Genomic DNA, 23,997 nt, shown 5'->3' on the forward strand with positions numbered 1-23,997 from the left:
GGGGGTTTTTGGGATGAATTGGGGGATTTTTAGGATGAATTGGGGGATTTTGGGGAGTTTTTCAGGGTTTTTAGGATGAACTGGGGGGTGTGGGGGTCCTGGGGTCGCCCCCTCCTCACCTCTGCCGATGACGAGCCCGCACTTGTGTGTGGGGATGGAGAAGGTCATCTCCCCCCCGGGGGGTCCCCAGCTGCCCTGGCCCCGGCCCCGGCCGCGCCCCCCCGGCGGCAGCCCCGGCCCGGGGGGTCCCGGACACCCCGAGCCCGTTCCTGCGGATGTGCCTCTTGCAGCACCCCGCGGCCGCTGCGGCTGCGCCTCCCGCCGGCTCCGCGCCGCTCCCGTTAACGTGGTTCCTCCTGGGGCTGTGGCACGGCGAGCGGGCTCGGCCGGGGAGGGGGAGCCGGGGGTGCTGCCGGTGGGGTTCCTCGGCTCCGCGCTGCCTGCTCCGGCTCCGGGATGAGGGCGGCGTCGCCGCCGCCAGCAGGCGCATCCAGCCGGGGCTGTGCCCCTTACGGCGGGGTCATCGCAGTGTCCCGTGCCGGGGACCCGGGGCAGCGGTGTCCTTGTGCCGGCACCCGCTGCGCCCGGCGGCGGCGGGGCTGGGTGATCCCCCACGGATGGTGTGAGGAAACTGTAGTGGGGTGTAAGGGCCACTTAATGCGTGTGCACGGCAGGGCCAGGGAAGCTGCCTGACACGGCTCGAGGGTGTAATTGGATCTCGGCCTTCATGGCTGTCATGTGCTGCCTTCGGGGTTGTTTGCTTGGATGTCGCCGGTGGTGGGAAAACGTTGGGCGAACCTTTGCACATCGCACTGTTGGCTCTTGTGAAGGGTCTGTACCCTAAAAGGGCTGATGTGGGGCCTGTCCATCCAGAGGTGCTTGTGCCTTGACACACGCGTGTCTGTATGGAGCTCTCTAAGAACCTCATTACCAGAACACGCTGTGTTGTGACATTGTTTATCTGGGGGTGTGCTTACCAAACGATGGTGTAACTATTTGGCTAGACAGGAAAGATGTACTCTGGTAAATGATGCGAGTGACATCAGGCCTGCAGCAAGCCAGTGTCACTCCCCCATATCACCGTCCAGTTACAATGTAACCAAGTCTCTTGAAAATTAATGTGTGGTGAAGGATGATGTATGTGTGTAATACAAGTGTTGTGGAAAAATACGAGTATGTAGAGCTCCAAGCCAGAAAGGTTGCCATGAACTGCAGGCGAGCTGTCCTTCCTTTCCTAACAAAATTATCTCGAAATTGTACTTCCCCTTTCAATTTCTGTGTAGCAGAAGAGCACACAGTAGTACTTATTCCAGAAATCTCCAGTCTCTTCAACTGTTCTCTCTCTATTCTAATTCTCTGTCAAAGGTTCTCTTTACTTTTCTGTAGCTTAACCTTTCTGTGACACATGAGCTGTGTAACTTGGCAAATGGGTTCCTGGGAAGTGTTTTTAGTTCCTTGGCTATGACTGTAAAAAATACTACTGGAGTTAAAAAAACCCTGTTGAGAGTGTAGCTCCTTTGTTAAGGAGGCAGTTGCACTCAAACTGTGTAATATTCCTCTGTATAGTGTAACAAGAAGTTTCTGGGTGGGAGGAAAAGAAATTTACTTGGGGAGCAGCCAAACTCCTGCCACTACTGGCTGCACTTGAAAATCCTATGTAGGCAGCCCTCAGTGAGGATGTGCTTGCTGGAAAGTTACCTGAACCCTTGTTTTCCTAGAACATCAGATGGGGCAAGGTGCTCCAAAGTAAAATTTTGCTTTTCTTTATGAAGAGAATTACAAACCTGAGTCTTTCTCTTATATTGTTTTTATCTAGCCATGAAAATTGTAACCTGTATCTATTCTTGAGGATGGGTGCAAGTCTGGCACTCTTTTTATTTCCCATTCTCTGTTTTTTTTTACTTTAATTTTCTGAACCAGTTATGTGAGGCTCCCTTTGGAGCTCCTCTGTATTGAGTTTGCAAGGCAGGGTTTATGTAGATATGTGTGTCTGTGTGCTTGTGAGGTCTGATGGGCTGAAATCCTGACATAACAGTTCAGGAATCTGCATTTGGACAGCAGCATCCAAATCAAAAACCTGACATGGTTTCACATGCTCTTTGCAGACTTACCCAAAAAACATTACTCGTGTTTGCATGACCTGATCTTTGGTGGAAATCTGTGACATTACTATCAATAGCCAGCAATCTGCACAGAAGAGAATTCCTTAAGATCTTTTTTAATCAGTTGGTTGCATTTTGTCAGGCTTCCACTAGAGTAAAAGCTAAAGTATTTAAAATGTAGATTTGTGGAAGGACTTGCTCTGTGGAGTGCATTGTAAACTCTTTCTATATGGCAAACACAGCAAAACATAGTTAGACCATATATTAGAGCAGTTATAATAATGGAAGTAATAGAGCTAAATGAGAAATGTTAGCACTCTTTACATCATTTCAGGTTAAAATACATTTAAGTAATTAGACAATCTAGATTAACTAATAGGTCATAGAGGAAACATGCACCTAGATTTGCCAGGAAGTGAACTGCCCTCAGCCCTGCTTTGAATTCTGCCTTGTCAAGAGTTTAAATAGTTTTCGCTTGCATGGTCTTAGTAGCTTAAAAAGTTCTGAAGGTAGTTCTGAATTATTTTTAAAATAGACTTAAGGTATTCCACAGCTGTGTATTCAGAGCTTTTAGTATGAGGGAGTGGTTCAGGATTGTCCAGCTTTTGAGAGAGAAGAGCAGTAGAGTGTACATTAACTTGGGGAGTTGCTACTGTGAGCCAGATAAATTATTTTAAAACACAAAAAAAGTTTCTAAATTTCTAAATGTTATGGTGCATATTATCACCATGACATTCAACTTCACTTTCATCATATGTGTTTTTTTTTTTCCTTAGAGACATCTCTTAGCTGTTAATTTTAAATATAATTTTAGCTTGCCCTTCCTGCCCCACCTTTTTGGTAGGCAGAATGTGGCAATAAGTAAAGGGAGCAGAACTGGCAGGCAGAGAGATACAGTCCTTCTCAAACCATAGAGAATCCAGAAGGACAAGGTGACAAGGTGATTCCTCTTCTGCAGAGGTACCTCATTCTGACCATCAGGAAAACTTTGGTAGGCAGAAGAATTTAAGATTCATATACTGCACCCATCATAATATCAGCTCTTGGGAATCAGTGTGTCAGTCTGTGTGCTCAGTTCTTGGGGCCTCCATGAGCTTCTAAGAAAGAGTTTTGAATGTATAAGGAAGGGGCACGAGAAAATCCCAGCCAGTTTTACCTGGGCACTGGACATTTGCATTTGGTTGCCACTGGAATAGTTCACACTCCTGTCTGCAAACCAGAAAATGTTGATCCCTGCTTATGTCTCAGTAACAGTGATGGTTTAGGGTGGTTTTGTTTGTCTGTTTGTTTGTTTTGTCTGCCCTAAAACTCATAGAATTTGAGAAAATCATCCCTCTGTTTCGAGTATTTAATTCCCGACTTCCTTTTATATCTGCTTACCTTGAAGACAGAGCTAAAAGCTGAGACAAACACCATTAATTATTTGGATCTGGAGAATGAAATTGTCTGTCCTGAGCTGTAGAACCATAAACAGTTTATGCAAACAGGAGAAAATGGCTTTTTGAAATCTGTTCATCTATTTTATTTTATTTTTAACATTTTTTTCCTGCTAATGGAGATAGTAGTTGTTCCAGATATTAAAAAGGACTGATGAGTCTCAGACTAGTTCTCAGTAATTCTCCTTCCTCTGGAAAGAAAACAGTAAGTCTACACTTTTATCTCCTTCTTAATTGTAGAAAAGATGGGAAGACAACTTTGGTCAGCACAGGTGGTAATTTCTTTGATATTTAGGGATGGTCTTGAGCTGCCTTGTCCAGTATATGCTGAGACCAAAACCAGTAGCAGTAGATCTTTCCTAATTATCTACTGCCTCAGCAAAAAAAAAAAAAAGTTTAAGACTTATTTTTCTTTATTTTGTTGAAAAGTACAGTCAAATGGCTTAAAAATTGTGTAGAAAGATAAAGTGCATCTCTTATTTAAGCTGACTCTTCTTTTTCAAACCTTGCTATTGTGTTAATAGTATGAGTCAGAAGAAGGATTAATCAATCAAAAGTCTTTACAGAGTAACAATAAGAAATGTTCTTGCTGGGTAGCTCTTATTTTTGTTACAGATCAAAGGCTGAAAAAACCTAAACCTTAAAAAAAAATAAATACAAAGATGAAAGAATGCATTTGGTCTTTGTAATATCCAAAGATTGTTCTAAATTGCGTATCTGAAACAACAATTACTGCTCTAGAATCATACTTCAAATGAAGCTTGTGGGAGACTGCTTTTTTCTCCCTTTGTTCTTTCAAGAAAGGTAGATAAGGGGTGAATGAATTAAAAAAAACCCAAAACAACCCAAGACAAAAAAAAATGCACAACTCCTATGGGAAGGCTTGTTCAAAGCTATGTGTAAAGAGCATTTGCTTCTTATGTGGATGTCAGCACATGTAGCTGCAAAAGTTTGGTGAATTCCTTCCACAAGGTGAGGCTCTGAAAAAAACTTGTAATCCAAAAAGTCCAAACAAGGTGGCTCCCCCAACCTGGCAGCGTGGATTTCTCGGGAAAGGTTCTCCAGACCTTTCCAGAAGTGCTTGTCCAGATGAAGCCAGCTCAGGTGCACTGGGAGAACTTTGAACCTCTCAGAACATTGCAGGAGGTGGACTTTCCACCTGCATGGTAAGCTGTGAGGGAAGGTGAGTGGGACAGGACTGGAAGGGGATAAGAAAGTAGATTATTACTCAAAAGACAACAACAACAAACAACAACAAGAAGGGGTGTCTGCATCACTTTCAGCTCCCAACATTGCTTTGAGATAGACTAGACTGAGGCTGCTGGGGTCTCACTTTTACCTAACATTGGGAGTTTGTTGGTCCACAGCTCTAAACAAAGACACCTTAATTTTCTCTTCAAACTCCTAATGGAATCTTTTCAGCTACTAATGCAAAATAGTCAGCCTGAAAAATCAGTGATTTTGACCTGCCTAAAAGAAGTGCATTTGGGGCTGCAGATGTGCTGTGTACTCTGAGTGGCTGGGCAGAGCCTTTCATTAATAGAGAGTGGGACTGACTGAACCATCCTCATCCAAGGTCAGGCCTGTGGGACTGTGGGGTTTCTGACTCTTCCTGCAAGACACTCAGTAGTGGCAGCTTGTTAAGTAAGCCTTTGTCATGCAAATACAGAAAATATGGTCATGAAAATACAGAAATGCTGAGGGATGTTCACACAGGCTGATTATAGAACAGTTGTAAAGCTGCAAAAAGCAATTTAAGATGTATTAAAAGTTATTGTGCAGTGTGTGTACGGGGCCAATTGACCAGCTGGCATTTTAAACTTTTCAAAAAGATGGTGATAAATATTTACAATGATTGGGGATTCTGGTAATTCACTGACTTTTTCATAGTAAATTGTGAAAGTCTGAACCATGCAGGTGCATATGCTGGTATTTGACACAATGGTTACACTGGAGTGTGTGTAGTGACGTGTAGTGAACAAATAGTTTTTGACAGAAATGTAATCTTTTTATCTGTCTCAACACAGCAAAGGGAAAAGATGAAGGAGGATCCCATTTGGTGTCTACAAGTGCATGCAAATATTTGACTTAAGAGGAAGCAAAAATACTTTACCCTGATTCACCCACTCTCTTTGGAAAAAAAAATTGAGCTGTCAAGAAATTGCAAATCTTATTAAAAGACTGGAAAACCTTGCCTAGAGGTGGATTTGCACTGTTTGTGTGGGGAATATAATGTACTCAGAGACTCAGTGGCAAGTGTTTACTTGCTTAAGGCATTTTTATGTTAGGAATGGCCTTATTTTATGTCTTTAAGTCTTAGAGGTTTTTTTAAAGTTTTCCAGTATTTGAGGTCTTATTTCTGCTCCAAATTAAATCTCCGGATGAGAGAATACTTTTTTGTGTATAAACAAACAGGGACAGATAACAGAGTGAAGAATGATCAGCTTTCTGGGGAAAGAAGAAAAGGCTTCAAGTTAAAGTTAAAATGTATGGAATTGTATTAAAAAAGAAGTATAGTTTGAAATAACAAAATTAATCTTTAATTATATATATATGCAAATTGTAAAAAAGTATACTTGAGAAAAACAGGAGACATACAGAGTTACTGATAGCTCTCTAAAATCTTCCTTTAAGTAAACTGTTGTCTTTTACTATTCACTTTTTCTATTTATATCCAAAAAATTATGGTCACTTTTCCTTGAAAAGCATATTTAGTCATTTTAGATAAGGGATACAGCATTATCCATGGCTGACTGAGCACATACCAGGCAGGTATTTTTAGTTTCTTTAGGCTGAATAGATGCAAGTGGAAGTTCCACTTGAGTTGCTCATGTTGTATGGAAAACAGGCTGGAGTTGGTGAGGCAAGGTTAATGTGAGGAGCTGGACATTAGTTTTGGGACATAAAATGTCCATTCTTCTGAAATTACTATATGCAGTAGAGTGTTCAGCTGCATAGTAATATGTACAGGGGAGAAATATATACATATATATATATATATATGTATATACAATGAGCATAATGTTTGAAACATGCCAGGGAGGTCTGTGCTGATAGATAATATGAGCCCCAGGAGAAACCAGACTAGTTCATCATCTTGTGGCTTGGCAGCAGTGGGATGACTTATCATAGCTAAAAAAAATATTACTGTGCTGAACTACCTGAAATTTTTCAGGCCTTTGTTCAGGACCCGTATTTGTTCATGTTAATTCATCCGTGACACCTCCGAGCTCCAGCTCCCTTAACATCTGGAGCAATTATCCATAGAGCAGGAGAGAGAACTGAGATACCAAATCCTCTTCTGTGGTTCATTTAAAACCAAAACAAACTTCTCTTCACCCTCTGTCATCCTTTGTGAATTTTAAGCATATGGAGTAGTTTGGGCTGAGTAGAAATCCTTTCATGGTGATTTAACTTTGCTGTCTTGAGAATGCAAAGCACCTCTTGCCAGCTGGATGTGTGGGATTGAGGAGGTGCTAGAGCACACACTGGAAAATGGAAAGTCTCTCCCCTGTGGCAGAACAAAAGCTGGAGGGTTTTCTGATCTGTGGATGCAGGCGCTCCCAAAATCAGCAGTAAATGCTTTTCCTGACCTGCAGAGCTCTTCCAGTCTGGCCACAGCTTTTCCCCTTCTCCCCACTACGGGGTCCACTCATGTTTTACCTCTCAGAAGAGGATCTGGGAGGAAATCCCCAGCAAGGGTGGCACAGCTATCAATGACATTAATAAACTGAAGGGAGAAATCCGTGACAATCTTCAAGTGCCCATTGGAAACATCCAAAGAAGTGCAGTGCTGGTCTGTCCCACAATATCAAAATACAGCAACATTTTTTCTCTTACTTCATTTGGCAGATTACTAGCCAATAAAGCCAAGAGTTGTTATCCTTCATACTCCCCTTATTTTTAACACTAAGTAATTTGGGATTTTCCTGAATTTTACCATGTTTCTTTATAGCTGCTCAATGCGGTAATTCTCTCTCCATTTTCTCTAGGGGGAAAGAAAAAGAAAATTAGTTACAGCAGAAAAATAAGTGTTGGCTAACTTCTCAAAATTAAATACTGTTTTGCAGAATTGTACACTGGAGCTTGTGGTCATGTATTTAGTAAAGTCTGGCCTAAATCTAGAAAAAATAAATATGTATATTTTACAAATCTGTCTACCTTACAAATCTGTGTATTTTATGAGGCTCTTTTGTATGATGAGTACTACTGCTCAAGGTTACACTGAAGAAAAACTCTTTTTCCATCCATCTTCATTGTGGTTACTCTCATTTTTCTGGCAGGATACAGTCCCTGGCTCACAGGGGTGAGAACCACGCTACCTATGAGAAAACATCAACACAACTCTGAGCATTTAACAAAAATGAAAACATAAGTTTAAAAAAAACCCAGCTGTTTTGTTCTCGCTGTTGTTAATGGAAGTAACATTGTGCCTCTGCCCATTCATACAACAACCAAACAAATACATGGCAAGCTAATGTTTAAGTTTTATATTTATATTATCACCTGTCCTCTAGGCTACTGAAATCTGCTGGTTTCAGTGGAGAAGCCAGATTGGGGAACGTTTGCTCTGGCCTTACTGCTGCCAGCTGGTCGTTCCACCTGCACTATTTTGTGTCCACTTCAATGCTCCAAGGAAAGTCATTTTGTGAGGCCATGTGGTAAACTGCTCTGAGAAGTCATCCAGGATATAAATGACTTGGCAGAAATGGAAAAGAAGAAAGTGAGTGTTTATTTTGTGAGCCAGTTTCCTGATCCAGCTCCCTAACATACAGCCCCACAGACAGCTCTTTTGGCATAGCTGAGGTGTCAGGGCTGGAGCAAGCCCCAGGCTCCTGCACCTGGTGTCTGCTGAAGGAAACGTTTTTCAGAGTACTCTTCTCTAAGACATCTGCTTATTCTGAAGGAAGTGGTGAGACATCCACTCTCCATTAGCTTCATTCTTCCTGTGTGTGACCTTGATCTGATCTTCACATAGTGTGGCCCCTCCTTCAGGGAGCTGTTTCCTGTTGTGTTTATTCAAGTGTCTCTTACCATGCAGTTTAAGGTCTAAACCTTTGGTAGGAGAGTGGGATCCATTCATAGTCTACCTGAGAAGTCCACATAAATCATGTGCTGGATAAAACAAACCTCCTAGGATAACTCCACCTTAGATGTACAAAATGTGCTTGCCACACCTTGCTGATGGACTGGTGGTTAGAGATCTGGCTAGCCAAAATATGAACAGCAGGACTAAAAATGAAGTAAAAATCAGAGGAAAAGAATGTGCTGTGGGATCCTCCTCCACCATTCCATTGACTAAAATAAAAGAGATCATTTCCACGCCTGTTGAACCTATTGCTGCTGTCTGTGTCTGCCTCTCCTTATCAGTGTTTGCAAACTTCCTCGTGTAGCACTGCAGGATTCCAGCTGGCAGGAGTTTGCAGTGACAGTATGGTGTTTTTGTCAAATTACATCCAAGTGTAGAAGGAAGCAGCATGAAGATGATGAATCTGAAATCTGCAATGAACCTACTTCTCCATCTGAAATCAGCATCTAAAGTCACTGCTGCCTAACAGTAAAGAGTCTCAGGTGGAATGTGTTTCTTGGGTGGAAGGCAGGCAGAGACCCCCAGCACCACCTCATTCTGCTATTTTTATGTTTGTCCTTTCGTGGGAAGAGTGAAAGGGAAAACAGCAGCAGAACCAAGTTTTTTCATGTCTTTCATTTGCCATAACCTTTATAAATGAGTGTCTTGAGGATCCATCACTCAATACCACTCCAGATGGCAGGAATGGCCTTCTGCCCATAGAAGGGTCAATGGAGCAGTCTACCATGAATCTTTTGACCCTACAGTCATCTCGATCCCAAACTAGAACTGTTGTGATGCAGGGAGTAGTGCTGAGAAGGGTGTGTGTCTTGCAGGCACAAGAGGCTGTTTGTTTGAGTAGCTGATGGAAATAGTCATGATGTAGAGCGAGGAATTTCTCAGTGCTGAATAAAATGGCTGAGGGGAATTTTGATAGAGATATATTTTATGTCATCTGAGCATCTTGCATTGAACATTTAGTAGTGCATGCCAATCAGTCCGTCCAGGTGCAAATAAAAATTAGTGACATTGTGGTATTAGCTCTGAAGTATTCCTGTGTCTCCAAGACTTCTTTGGAAAAGCATCTTTAAGGCATTACTGGATAATTTTGTATTTGACCTAATTACGATTCAGATAAATACTTGCATTGCAAGCCTTTTCAGAAAAATCAAAAAAAAATGTTTGAGAAGAGATTCAGTGCAGTCTCAGGCTGTTCTAGTCTTTTCTGTTCACTTGGTCATGATATTATAGCTAGATCAGCCCATCAGAAAATTCTCAGTAAGTACCAATTTTGCCAGAGCACTGTGACAAAAATTGTAGTCTGCTGTTGCAGAAGAGAAAGGATTTGTTTTCTGCTCGAGTCTTTACAATGTCCTCTGTGGTGTCCAATGCTAAAGTCAGCTTATAAATCCTGAAAATGGGTATGCAGTTGATCACAGGTAAAAAAGGAGAGTCACTGAAGAAACAAGCCCTGTCCTAGTGCCCTACCACCCTCTGGGGAAAGAATCATTTCTTAATATCCAACCTAAAGCTCCCCTAACTCAGCTTCAGGCCATTCCCTGGGGTCACTGTCATCACAGAGCAGAGATCAGTGCCTGCCCCTCCTCTGCCCCTACAAGCAAGTTGTAACTGCAGTGAGGTTTCCACTTGGTCTCCTCCAGGCTGAACAACCCCAGTCCTTTCAGATGCTCCTCGTAAGGCTTCCCCTCCAGACCCTTCACCATCTTCGTAGCCCTCCTTTGGATGCTCTCCAATAGCTTAATATCCTTCTTCCATTGTTGTGTCTTTTATTCAAGGTCATCTTGTGTATATTTTTTACTGTCTGTTTTGTAATTTTCTATTTCTAACCTCAGAATTTGAAGTGGTCAGTTCATAAATCACCAATAATATGTCTAGCATCCCTGTCCCCAGTTTATTTGCTCTAGTATTTTTATCCTGGCACAATATCCCCAATATCCTAATGATTTTTCTTTGCAGTGCCTTGTCAAAAGCTGCACTAAAATACAACTATATTATAAGAACGAAGTTCTCTTTAGATATTTGGTGTGCCTTATTAAAAGCTCAGAGAAAAAAAGAGATTGTTAGTCAATAGCAGTTTCAGTTCGGTTTATCAGCCCACGCCAGCAATTATTCCTGCTTCACTAATTATCAGGACATGCCTTTTCTTTTTCTCAAGTTCCTATTTCTCAAACTGAATTAGTGTTTTTACTTTTCTGCACCCACTACAATGTATGTTTTTTTGGTTCAGCAGCAAAAGGAAGGAGATGCAATTAAGTGAAAGAGCTGGCACACAGTGAGAGGCACAAGCTGCAACTGGGAAATTTTTCTCTTTCTCCCAGTCCAAATTAGTTTGATTACAGAAATTCAGCCTTTTAAAACATGTTTCTATGCCATCCAGAGGAATACAGTGGAGCAGTGGTGTTCACTGGAGCTGCAGTGATGGTTGTGTGAGATGAAGTTCCAAACCCTAGGACATTAATGCAAACAGCTTGTAATACAATTCATACATAGAGCAATTCATGGCCTGACACACAGACTTTCTTAATGGAAAGTATTGCTGCCATTACTTCTTGGCAAAAAACACCCCAAACCTTGTTTGACAGGGTAATTTTAACGGTGGTAGTAAATTTAATTCTGTTAATGTCCTTCAATTAAGATTGGGTTTAATATATATAAAAAAGTTGGAAGGAATAGAATGGATTTGGTTTATGTAATACAGCAAAATTTTTTACACAAAAAATTCCTGGCTAATTCAGTTTGTGAACTGCACACATGCTCTGCTGAAAGTCAGCAATTTGGAGTCTTACCACAAGATTTCTTGAAAACTCCTTATAAATTGTGTCTGATTAAGTCTTGCTAATCCTCTTGTTTTATATACATCTTTGTGCTATAAAAATTTGCCCTTTGACTGATGCCACAGTTGGGATAAACCTCACAGGGTGTTAATAAAACAGTCGAGGGGGGGAATATTTGTATTTTGTGTATTTGTATTTGCTCTTAAATATTCACTTGTTTTTTTAGAAAGCTGTTGTGTGCTTTAAAGGATACAAATCAAAGTAGTCCCCAGTGCTTAGAAAGTTTGACTGGCCTTTGAAACTGAGGACTTTCTTTTTCCTTTCTATAGAGCCCAGTGGCTTGTCATGTGCTGCTATTAATTTTTGAAAATTAGACACAACTTCACAGTTCGGTGATGAGAGGACTGGATCGTCTCTCTTACAAGGACAGGCTGAGAGAGCTGTGTGGTTTTGGTTCATTTGATGATGTGTGTTATACTTTTTTTCAGTATTTACTCCTACTTTGCACTAATTCATCAGTCTGTTACAATTTATTGGCACAAAGGACAGGATATGCCTGGCTTGGATGTTTCATCATTTGATTATTAATAAGAAGGAGAGTCATCCTTTTTCCATGAAGTTTTACTTGAAATAAGAGGTATCTTGCTACAAAGCAGAAGAGTTGACGTGCAAGGAATTTAGGTGTTGTAATACAAGGCTGCATTTATTTTGGGGAGAACTGGATGCATGAAAGTCAAATCCTCCTTTCAGAAGTGGAGTCTCAAAGGTTTTCTTCTCCTGATTAGCAGAACTTTGCTCCTTATTACCTTTTAACCATTTTTCTGTGCCCTTTTCCTGTCAAACTGTGTTTCCCTTAGAGATAAACTCATCTTTTAGAGTTATGAGATTTTTACCTGTGGCACATTTGTAGCTCAGATCATAAAAAATCAAGATGCCTTGTGTTCACAATAAAAGAATAGGTATGAATGACTAGCTGAGCTTGGTTTACAACATCAACTACTGATACTTTCCCTGGGTTTGTGGTTTAGAAACTCTTTCATTTTTGGGGGCTTATCTGAGAAAATGGGTTTTGATGTGTTCTGGTATGGGAAAGCTAATGTTTTCCAAAATTAAGAACTTTGAAGGAACTGAAGAATTCGGATGGAAGTCTTGCCTTTATTCCATGAAATTTAGGTAACAACCTGTGAACATGTATCAGGAACATAAATACTGTGGAAGAAACATGAATGCAGGTCTATGCTCTATGGTTTTAAACAAACTTTGCATTTGTTCTTTTCTTACAGTATTCTGGTTTTTTTCCCTCTGCCTTTTCCTCATTCCAGATTTTTCCTCTAACTTGAGCTGCATTACTGCTTTGTGGTTTTAATTTCAAACCTTAAAATGAATTGCCACTGGAAGCACAAAGCCAGTGCCCTATGAGGGCAATATATATTGGTCATGTTGCAGAGTAGAGAGGTGGTTTTAATTGAATTTCATTCTTGCAGAACTAGGTCATTGTTCTCCAAGGTTGTTTAAATTAAGTACAAACTAAAGCATTCTAGTTAAATTGGTCCACTGGTCATTTAACAGTAAAGGATGTATTATCTTTATTATCAAAACTGGCGTAGTTAATAGAGTAAACATAGAATACTCCTGGGCTTTATCCTTAGAGCCAGAACTTCAGGTTGGGGTTGTGGTATTTTGTGTGATTTTACACATGGAGTTCTACAATGGATAAAACTGAGCTTTTTGTAGGTAATTGTGTCACTGGATGTTGGAGTGACCCAGGCTTGAAGGAACCTCAGGAGCCTTTGGCTCAAAGCTTGGGCAGCGCTAAGTTCAGCCCAGGCTACTCAGGGGTTTATCCTCCTTGGATCTTGAAAACCTCCAATGACAGCAATTCCCAGAGCATCTCAGCCCCCTCTAAACCCCCTTTCTCTGAATAGGTGCATATAATGCATTGGAAATTGGGATTTTTTTATTTTTTTTTCTAATGTTTAGTATCCTGGAAGCCACTAAAACTTAGTTCAGTTCAGGTGTTTCTGTAATTCAGGTGAGTTTCTCTCACACACTTAGGAGATGTAAGATATTTCTCTCTTAAAAAAAAAAAAACAAACTTTTTTCATTCCCAAACTGCATACAAACAACAAAGAAAGGAGAATTGCTTGAGTACTACAAAGTGTGTGACACTTCTGGAAATACACCTTTTTCCCCTGCAGAACATAGTAAAGCTGCATTACAGATTTAAACAGAAGCAGTTCAGTAACAGCTCTTCACATTTCTCAGAGTAAATAAAATTATTAAATGAGAAATTATATTAATATTTACTCAGAGGCAGAGCTAATCTTTGAAGTTAACAGTTTCCTGACTCAAGTGGTGTTAATAATCAGATACCAAATAGGATTAGGAGGTAAAAATGAGTGCCTTTATTTGTCTCCAATGTACTCCATTGGTACATAATGTAGATTACACAAATATAAAGGTTGGCAATCATTAAAACTGAATTCAAGATGTTGCATTTGCTTCAAAATCTTCCTGCTCGTTTCTCTGTTGCTACACTCACAATTTCCCATATTGTGAAATAGTTTTCTTCTTGTTTTTCATCCTCCCTTTTACATAACAACTGAGACTTTCCTCTGGAATATGTGTTTGAGTATTTAATTTCTAACAGTCTTAGGCAATAGTTTGTTGTGGTGATGAAGTAACACATTTTAGTGTTTATGTGGTTGAAATGTTTTCAGAAAAGAATGAGAAGGGACTGTAAATTTTAAACAAAGCTGTAATTAACACAGCACAGTGGCAAAGTCCAAAGGGTTGCATGATTAGAGGTGAACCATAACGATCCAGCTGTTTATGTAACTTATCCAATTCAAAACATTTTCTGTCTGTCTGGGCCTTTAGGTTGCTCTACTAGTGAAACAACTGGTATTTCTTGTAGCATTTTAATCCTGGCAATTTTAATTTCTTGGCTTTTTATTTAGGGCATAATAGCTGGATATAAGTTTTAAGTGACTTCCGTGCTTTTAGGAAAACAAGGCTGTCTATCCTCTTCTACCTCATTTTCCAAAAAAGCCAGCAGCTTTAGAGGTTGTCCATGAATTCTGAAATCTCTTCCTTTGCTGTGTTTTGATTTTTCCCTTGAGTATTTGCTATTTTGAAGAGGTGCATTTGGATAGTTCTCTAGACGATGTCCCTGCCCTGGTCCCACTTCCCCTTTGCAAGGCTGGGAAAGCACTTGGGGGAAGAACTGGATGACATTTGTTCATTTCCTTCAGCTACCTGTGATGAAGAACTCTGCTGAATTTGATGTCATGCATAACGTGCTACATGCTGATTGTTTCTTCTAATGTGCTCTGCTCTGGTGTGTGTACTTGGATTTAGTCTTGCAAATATTTTTCTGAAATGTGTCATTCAGATCTGCCAGCCGTGCCTTCCAAGCACAGAATTCCTCCAGTTTTAATGTTTTGTGACTTAATTTTAGAAGTGTAAGAGTTCTGTCTCTTTTATTTGAAGATACTTGAAAAATATGTTGAATTTTCTCATTTTCCTTTAAGATTTCAGTTGCAAGTATCACTGTATGATGTGATCCAGGTAACTATGGTTTGGGTCTTAAGAAGAACAACATTTGACATGTGCTTAGACTGCAGGCTGAGAGATTTAGGATGGACTCAGTGATCTTTCTCCTTGGAAGAGTGTTTACCATCCTTACCCACCCTGGCGCTGGGTTTAGATTCGCCCAAGGTTTCCAGATCTGTGAGCAAATGACACTTACACAGGGTGACAGGAGAGTGTGGAAACTTGGAACTGTTCTCTCTTGGAGGGCCTGTAGGAATGAGAGCAGACCATGCAGGTCAGGGGATGGTGGCAGTGGAGGGGATGTGTGTCCCTGGCAGCTGGAGCCCTTGGACACTTGCACAGTGTCTGATGTCCCCTACACGTCTCAAACCAGAGGCAGCAATATCACCACAGGACCCTTGCTGTAAGGAGCAGGGGAGGTAGCACAGGTATGGACTAAAGCTGGTGTAGAAAAGCAGAAATTAAACATTAAAAGTTCATTTCTTTGTAAGCTCAATCCTGATGTTGATCAAATATGACTTGTTCTGCCACAGGCAAAATCCAAGTGGGGTGAGTTCTTCAGTTTAGTTACACAGAGGTACAAGGAGCACATGTGTGTATAGAAGCAAGAAATTTTATATATTGAGTTTAGTCCTGTTTTGAATGTTTACTTTCTGTTAGTTTCCTGAAGAAAAAATTTATTCTTACTTGTTTATTACAGTAGAATTGTTATATCCTACGAAATACATATTTCCAGGTCATAGTTGATACTCGTGTGTGCAAATATGAAAGATTGACTCTTCTTTTTAATATGATTTGTGTCATTCAATTAATTTGCTTTGATCTCAGTTTTCTAGGTCTGTACATACAAAAATAATGTATTTCTAATTAGTTAACATTCACTTAATATTTATTTAACCTCTGGTTGGAGTAGAAAATTTTAATTCATTAAAATAAAAACCCTCAAAAACAGTGCTTTTAGTTAGCTTTACCCATAGAATTTAAAGTATGATTATGTATTAAAAAGGTTTAACAAGACATCTTTTGAACAAAATTCCCTTTGTAAGCAAGGAAAATATCCATCATTCAGTGCATCAGAAACTGTCTCTAATGTCTTTTAGGTGTGAAGCATGACAGTCATTAACACTGGTTTTTAATTGTTGTTTGGAGGAAGAAAACAACACTTCCTTATCCACTAGGAACAATCAGGTTGTTAAAATGAATTATGCAAACCAAAATAAAGACACAGTTTTTTTCTCTAGCCCTAGAAGAGGTGATTGCTGTGAAAAGCTGCTTTTATCACCTCAATCCTGTTTTCAGGTTGTCTTCTGGTGACTAAAATCTATAGGACTTTTCAATGCAGTTTGCCTTGAAAACAAGCACAACTTGGTTTAACATGGCTTCAGTATTATTTTTGATTATTCTATTACTAATGCTAAGCCTAGGCCTTAGTAAGCACCTTCATAAAAGGAAATGCTTTGGAGTAACAGAGTTATTTTGAGGGTTGAATCAGGTTTCAAAATTAGGTGTATTAGATTTCAGTCTTACATGTTTATTCAGAACAACTTTGGAGGAAATTGGAAGCTGTGACAGAATAGACTAACACCAGTAAGTGATTTTTATGGAGCTCTTTAAAAGGTTTTTTTTAGCCTGTTTTGGACTGATGAGAAAAGTGAGAATATCAAGGTCCCTTGCAGAATTTGAGCTGTGGCTTTTCATCCACTCTCCAAAGCATTTTATTTACGTTTTACCAAGTGTACAGCCGAACTAACCTGGCACCTGTCTGTCTCCAAGAGAGGTGGCCTCCCTTGTACTTTTCCATCTTTTGGTTGAAGTAGACGAACTGGCCAAAACAAACCAAAAATCCCTAATCCTGTGCAAGACTTGGTTGAGAAATCAAATGATGACTAGTGCTGGGGAAAACACAAAATAAGGACTGCTCATTTTGGTGGCCGTCGCCTGGGCCAGTGCTGACCAGTGTTGTAGAGCTGCCCTTTCTGCAGGGCTGTGCCTGCTCTCCTTCCCTAAAGCACTGAGTGTAAACCTGATTAGTCACTAAATCACAGTAAGTGTGTGCTGTAGTCTCAGGGGTTGAGCACTTGGAGAGACATGATCTGAATATTGCAGAGAAATAGATTAATTTACAGTTATTGCCAAGATACTTTAAGGATGTAGCAGCTTAGGTCTGTTCATTACAGGAGGGCAATTGATTATGGGATGAGTCTGGTTAGAGGCCATATTCCCATTTATTTCCTTGAAGAGCATGTGCAGACATCAAGGATAAGGTCATAACAGTGTTGTCATGTTCTCAACCATTCAGTTCCTGTGCCTTTAAAATAAAATCCACCAAGGTGAAACAAGAACCTGGGGGGAGCATAAGTGCTGAGCTTAATTTGAACCTGGTCAGGTTGAAGTAACCCACTATTCTGTGTACCATTAATCCGAAATTACTTTGCAATCTGGTGAGGAAGGAGCAGAATGCTTTATTAAATATTGAAATTAGATTTATTCTATGGACATCTGCATGGATGTGAGCTGTGACACAACAGAAGAGTAGCACCTACAGGCAGAAGGAACGACCTGTCACAGCACGTAGCTTCATTTTGTAGGCAGGTATCGGAATAAAGGGCTTATCACAGGGAAAGTACAGGCACAGGGAAAGCCTGATGTCTGGCACCAGACACCAAAAAAGGTTTTAATCTGTGCAGAGGAGTTGCCTTCACGACAAAAAGGGGAGAGGCGTGAGTCTCGCTGGAAAACGTGACTGGAAAAGCTTTGTTCGCCTGCTCCCCCCTCCCAGCAAATTGCTGAAAGAGGATCATACACAGTGGTGCATCATTCCCGTTATCTCCACTATGACTCACTGAGCCATACATAGCAGCACTTCTTTTGAGGAGATTTCTTACTCAGAGCAAGCTGGATGTGGAAACAAAGGCTTGGCGTCAGACTGTTAATGTCACTTTTGCATTAGAATTCCTTGCATGACACATAAAAATGTCTAAAAATGGCTTGACTAGCAGTGCCTGTCTGTATTAAACAGGTATTGTCAGGTTAAAAATTCTCATTAATTTTCTCCTGATTGGATGCTGTTATTTTCATATTTATGTATTTTTGGGCAACAAGAATATTTGTTGATTGCACTAGGAAATTATTGGGTATTTCAGTATTTGGATTGCTGGTAATGCAGTGTAGCAGGTGGCTTTCAGAGCATGCTTTAGGCTTTTTTATTCTGTGTTTGTTTCTCCCCATTATTGCCCAGTCATATACCAAATTAATTCTCCATGACTTCTTTCTATTCTCTATTAGTTGTAAAGGAACTGATTGTGACATCTGAGTATGGCTTGTAATATCGATCCCTTTTAAGATCCTTCTGTCCTCCTTTAAGAAAAAATGGTTTTCTGGGATGCCAGCAGCATCATCCCTCCATATTGTGCTTTAATTTAGTACCTTGTACCTCTTTTCTTGCCAAGAAAGGCCAGCCAAGGCTTTCTTCAAGGTTTCAGTGCTTGCTGCTGGACCAGCCTCTCTGCCCTTATCCCCAGCTGAACTCCAGCCTGAGGATCCCGAGCTGTTTTTCTGGTGCTGTTGCCAGCAGCACTTTTGTTTTCTGTTTGTTGCTGTAGTAGAGCACTGTGCTGTTTATTTTGCATGTTTGTTGACTCAGCCCCCAAGATTTTTAAGTATGCATTGGAAAGCCAGGAGTTTTTCCCCCTGTTTTGTGGTGTGGGTAATGTATTAATGAAGCTGTGTTAGTAAAAGAACTTTTCCTATTCCTGTGTTCTGTTACAGGTTTTGGGATTTGAAGTTGATACGGTGAACTCTGTCCAGTTTTCAAACCACACAGGTAAAATTTTACAGATACTACTCCACAGTCACTGAATTCACTCAGCATGGGGCTCACCTCATCCCATGGTAGTGGAGAGGACATTTGTCTTATGTTTTCACTCACATTTTCATGATACAGGATGGAAATGTAATTTCACGTTTTGATTCAGGTCTCACAGAAGTCTGAATATGGGAGTGGGGCATTGATATGATGGTGCTAATGTCCCGTTCTGCTCTTAAGAGTGTGAGTTTCTTTTGTTAGGGAGCAATCTAATTAAGTCAGATAGTGAAATAACACAAATACAGCCATTTACACAGCCAGGCATGCAAATAAGGGAGTCTTCAAAATGGCTTTCTGTGAATTATGGCTCTGTGAGCGTCATAGTCAAATTACTAACCCAAATATCAGAAAAATACTGAAAGTAGATGCAATATTTCCTTGCTATGTGCCCATCTAGGTACTATCAAGTATCCAAAAATCTCATTTTGGTGGAAAGAAGGGTGTTGATACATTTTGGGTGTATTTTTATTTAAGCTCTAAGCCTTAATGGAATGTACTCACCTAATACATTCAGACTTCCTAATACTCACAGTGCTATTTTTTAAAAGAAAGCTGAAATTCATGTTTATTTTAGCGATATCACCCATGAAGAAGCTCCAAGCAACTTGCTATTTTTGGATCACTGGAGACACACCTGCTGTCTTGGTGGTGTCAGGCTGTTTGAGGGGAGAGCTGCTCTAGATAGAGAAAATCTCTAAGTGTCTTCAGAAAATAATCTGGGAGCAAATTCTGGCTTTAACATCTTGGAAAAGAGCAAAAGTTGTTTGTGACAAAGAAAAAAGAACTTCTCTAATACCTCTACAGAAACACCTCTATTAATAAACTACTAACTTTTGGAACAGAGATCAGATTCTGTTGAACTTCATGCAGCCTTCAAAAGGTTGTAAGATGCCTATCATGGAGGGAATTTAGTGTCACCTTGGAAAGAGAAAATTAGTGTTTCAAAGGTGACTTGAAAACTATCTCTGCTTATTGAGGAAGGGCACAAAAGTAATAATTAAACAAGGGAATGAGGCCTTTCCTAGCTTAGGCAAAAATTTGCTTATTTTGCTTGTACCCTTTGGCACAGTACAAAGGTTCTCTTATATTTTTCAAATATGCTTAGGTGTGACTTCTGTTTACTTAAAGAATGTATTTAGTTTTGCAATTTGGGATTTTCTGTTGTTTAGTTTCAGTAGCAGGATAAAACTGTTGTAATCTTCTAGAAATTAAGCAATTTTTTCATGTCAAATTATTTGGTGCTTGAAATGCATGAGCAAGTGTGGTTTGTTGGCTTTCTGTTTCAAGATCAAATCAGCTTTATAGGGCATGAAAGACCTTAATAGAGGTTTTATTGACCATAAACTGAATGTGTCTGAAGGTGGGAAAATTGCATTATCAGTAGGGTGACCAGGTTCTTAAAAGAAAAAAGAGAGAAGATTTTAAATTTGTTTTTAATAGTATCACAGCCAAGGAAAGATTATCAGTGTTTCATTCAGGGTTTGGCAGACAACCTCTGGAAGGAACAGTAAATTAGTGATTCCTCCTCCCACAGAAAGACCAAAATGAGCATCCCAAACCCAAAAATATCTCAAATATCACAAGTCTTTAAAATACTGGAACTACTCTTGATGTCTAGGATTCACATTTTTTCATTTTTTGACTTTTTTTTCTGTATATATATATATATATATATTTTTTTTTTTTTTTTTTCACTAAATCTGTTAAAAATCCCAACATTTGCCACACAACCTCATGGTTTTGGGAAGCAGAGCTCATGTCTGGCACTGTCCTGCAGTACACAGGCATTGTGAGTGAAGTTAACTTGATTTTCCTGTAAAAACAAAATTTTGCAAGAACCATTTCTGTCATCATCATTAAAGCTGGAGGACAAACTCCTCCTTCAAAATCTAGCTGTGAACTTTAGTTTCTGAAGGAATGCTAGAGGAGCAGAGGTGGAAGAATGTGTGGAGTTTTGGATGTGGTATACTTTCTTTCCTTCTTTCCCTGTTTTTAAATTTGGAATTAGCAGCAAATAAAATGCAGAGAGAATTTATGACTAACAGACTTTGGTGAATCATTATTGCTCTTTTTTTGCCCTGTCTACAAATGAGTAAGATACCACAGGCCTCTTTCTGCTGACTCCTGCTCAGAAAATTCAGCTTTCTTTAGTTTCTGATAATCCTGAAATTTGGAAAATGTGCTTTGAATCAGTGCCCCTGGGAGAATAGTTTGTCATTGCTTCGTGAGGAACTTCAGTGATTAGAGTGACTCACACTTGAGTGGCATCATGCTTCACATACAAATAAAAGAAGCTGTCATGCAGCCTATTAAGACTGTGCTCTTTGTCCTGTATTAATGTACTTTAATATATTTTTTGCAGAAGCATCTCCTCATATGATGGGCAAAAATAAAAATCTAGATTTATTTTTAATTGTATAATTGATTTTTGTGGGGGTGCCTTTTTAATTCTTCAGCGATTTCCAGTTTTGTTTCTCATTGGTAGGTTAATTTTAAACAATAATGTGCTTACTCTGCCATCCAGATCCTACCTTTAAAACAGCTCTGGAACAAACAGCCTGGGGTTTTTTATGTTACTTTTCCTTTTATTCTTGAGTACATTTGACTTCCACTTAGGGGGTGTGTAGTAGGTGGTTGGGGTGGCTGGTAGGTCTAACACATGAGAAATTAGAGTTATGTCCTGATGTGATTCTGCACAGCCTGCCCACCCAGGTGATTCATTCACCCCGTGTGTGCAGGGCAAAAAGAAAAGATCTCCACTTGTGCCTGACACTGGTAGCATTTTACTCCCACACTGTGGCCAGCTGTAAAAAATCCAGTGGGGATTTGGTACTTAATTTCTGGCTTTGTTGAAGGCCTCCCGGTAGCTACAGATGAATCATGTGTTCAGACCAGGTTGTCTGCCGGAGTTTGCAATGTGAATTTTGTGACACAGCTGGGCCTAGATTGCCTGTCCATCATGAGCTTTAAACACTACAACTGTTTTCCATTTTTCCATGTGAAATTCTTTGTTCCTGGAGCCACTTGGAACAGTTTTGTAGAGAGCAACACAGGAGGAACTCAAACCCAGGAACAGAATGTTCTGGGTTGGAAAACAAGAGAATCTTACATGCTTTGCTATACTAAAATGGTAGTTTGTTTTTGTTTTGCTGTGTTGGTCAGTTGGGTTTTTTTCTTCTTTCTGATATTCCTGGTACTTTCATTTCCTTTCATCCTTGTTTTTGAAAGTAATTAAGAGGATTGTAAACAAATTCCAGAGCGGGTGGGAAAAAAGAAGCAGAGGAAGGCAAGTATGTAAGTTCATCTTGGGTGAAGTATTAACTGCCTCTCTTGTGGGTTTTTTAAAATTTAATTTAATTTTAATTTATTTATATTACATTATATTATATTATTTATTTACTATTTATATCTTTATTATTATATATACACAATTATATGTTATTATATAATTTTATATATAATATATTATAGAATATTATATAATATTTATATATTAGTTATATATTTTTATATTATTTAATTTATTATTTTATTTAATTTTTATTTAATTTCATTTTTTAAATTTTTGTTTATTTTTCATACAAATGAACCAAGACATTCCCTTGGAGACTGAATATGTTCATCATTCTAGTGAGATGAGGCATTGTATTTTACTTATTTATCATTGCCTTATCTGCTAAAAGCAAATAGAGAACATGTAATTGCAATAAAAGATCATAACACAGATAGGCAGAAGGGGTATAAGGTTGTTTAAGTGTTTATGTTCATCTGTTTGTTTAAAATTATTACAAATGTGGGAGACTAATGCAGTTTGAGCCAAGTAGAGTTTTGAAGAGCTGTGTCATGATTTGCAGGGTTCTCTCTGCTCTCTCAGACCAGCACTGAGGGGAATTATTTGGTGGTTTTGTACCCAAAAGGAATACTCAGCTTTCTTCCTTTTCTGCTTTTCCCCTTTCAAGACAGTTCCTCTTCCTGGGACCCCATCCTCCAGTTTGTGAAACCCTTTTTGAGCATGGATAATTGGCTTTTTCTTCTGTCTTTCTGCTTTTTGGTGTTATATTCTGCCAGGAAATTAGGATAAATGCAGGGTCATGGGATTTGCCTCTTGTTTGTCATTTTACATGGAATTACCCTAGGGAAAGGTCATAGGGGGGTTCCCATCTAGCTGCCAGTTTTGATTTGGTTTGATTATTACATGTACATAATTCAATTCCTAGTGACATCACAGTTCTCTGCAGCTCCAGTGAAGGCATTCCCCTTTTTTTAGTGTCTCAGTAGCTGGGGCTTCCATCAGAGCTTCCCCTAGGGCTTTAACTCTGGCTGTTTTGGAGTTAAACTTTAGGTTGTATTACACATTACCAGGTAATTAATCCTCAAGTTACCTGTGGAAGTCATTGCTGCAGAGTTCAGACAGTGTCCCTACCCCATGTGGGCGACACCAGCTCCAGAGATAAGCTGGGCTGCTGCCTAAAGTTGAGTTTTTGTATTTATTTCTCTCCCTCGTTGGAGGACCAGTGTAACATGAACCCTGTGCACTGACCATTTAAGACAGCTTGACTTGGGAAGGTGAACTTCTGGTTAAGTAGAGAATTTATAGGGTCTGTGTAGGAATGGCTCCTGAAAGTATCTGGGTTGTCTGGGCCATCTATCATAGTTATTTTTATGGCCACGTGTAAGATAAATGTCAGCATTTTTTGCCTTGATTCGGGGCAAAAAGTGCACCCAATTTCCTTGGTGGCCACAATGGAAGGACTCTGTTGTGTTTCTTTACTGGCTTTTCAGTGCTACAGGGACTGGGGGAGAGGAGAGAGCAGATTATTGCTCTGTGATGCTGCAGATGTGACAAAACAAATATTTGTTAAATAAACCAGATACTGGATCTACGTGCACTCAGGGGTTCTTCATACACTTGGGGCTGGGCCTGTGCCAAGGTGGGCGAGTGTTACAGTGAAACTACAGAAATCCCTTGCTTTGTCCCCTTCTTCCCAGGGACTTTGTGAAAAGCATTTTCCTGGGAGGGAGTCGTGGTGGCTGATGTGAGTCAGGCCCCCAGCCAGCTGGCAGCCAGTCGTGTTTTAGAGGCTTGGCCTTTGTGAGCTGAGGAGGGCAAAATGATCCATCTGCTCACCATTCCGTGGGTGTATTTTCATTCATAAGAAGGAAAACTGAAAAATGT

At 39.9% G+C, this 23,997-nt stretch overlaps 1 protein-coding gene across 1 annotated transcript in view; it reads left to right on the top strand.

Moving 5' to 3' along the window:
* The first annotated feature begins 275 nt into the window (after positions 1–275).
* Positions 276–23,997, top strand: part of PDXK (pyridoxal kinase) — a 44,530-nt gene continuing 20,808 nt past the window's right edge. Inside the window, exons 1-2 of the mRNA XM_015636182.2 lie at positions 276–620; positions 18,695–18,779. Coding sequence (XP_015491668.1) covers positions 276–620; positions 18,695–18,779 — 430 coding nt within the window. The remainder of the gene's footprint in view (positions 621–18,694; positions 18,780–23,997) is intronic.

The sequence above is a fragment of the Parus major genome, chromosome 1, assembly GCF_001522545.3.
Source record: "Parus major isolate Abel chromosome 1, Parus_major1.1, whole genome shotgun sequence".
NCBI lineage: Eukaryota > Metazoa > Chordata > Aves > Passeriformes > Paridae > Parus > Parus major.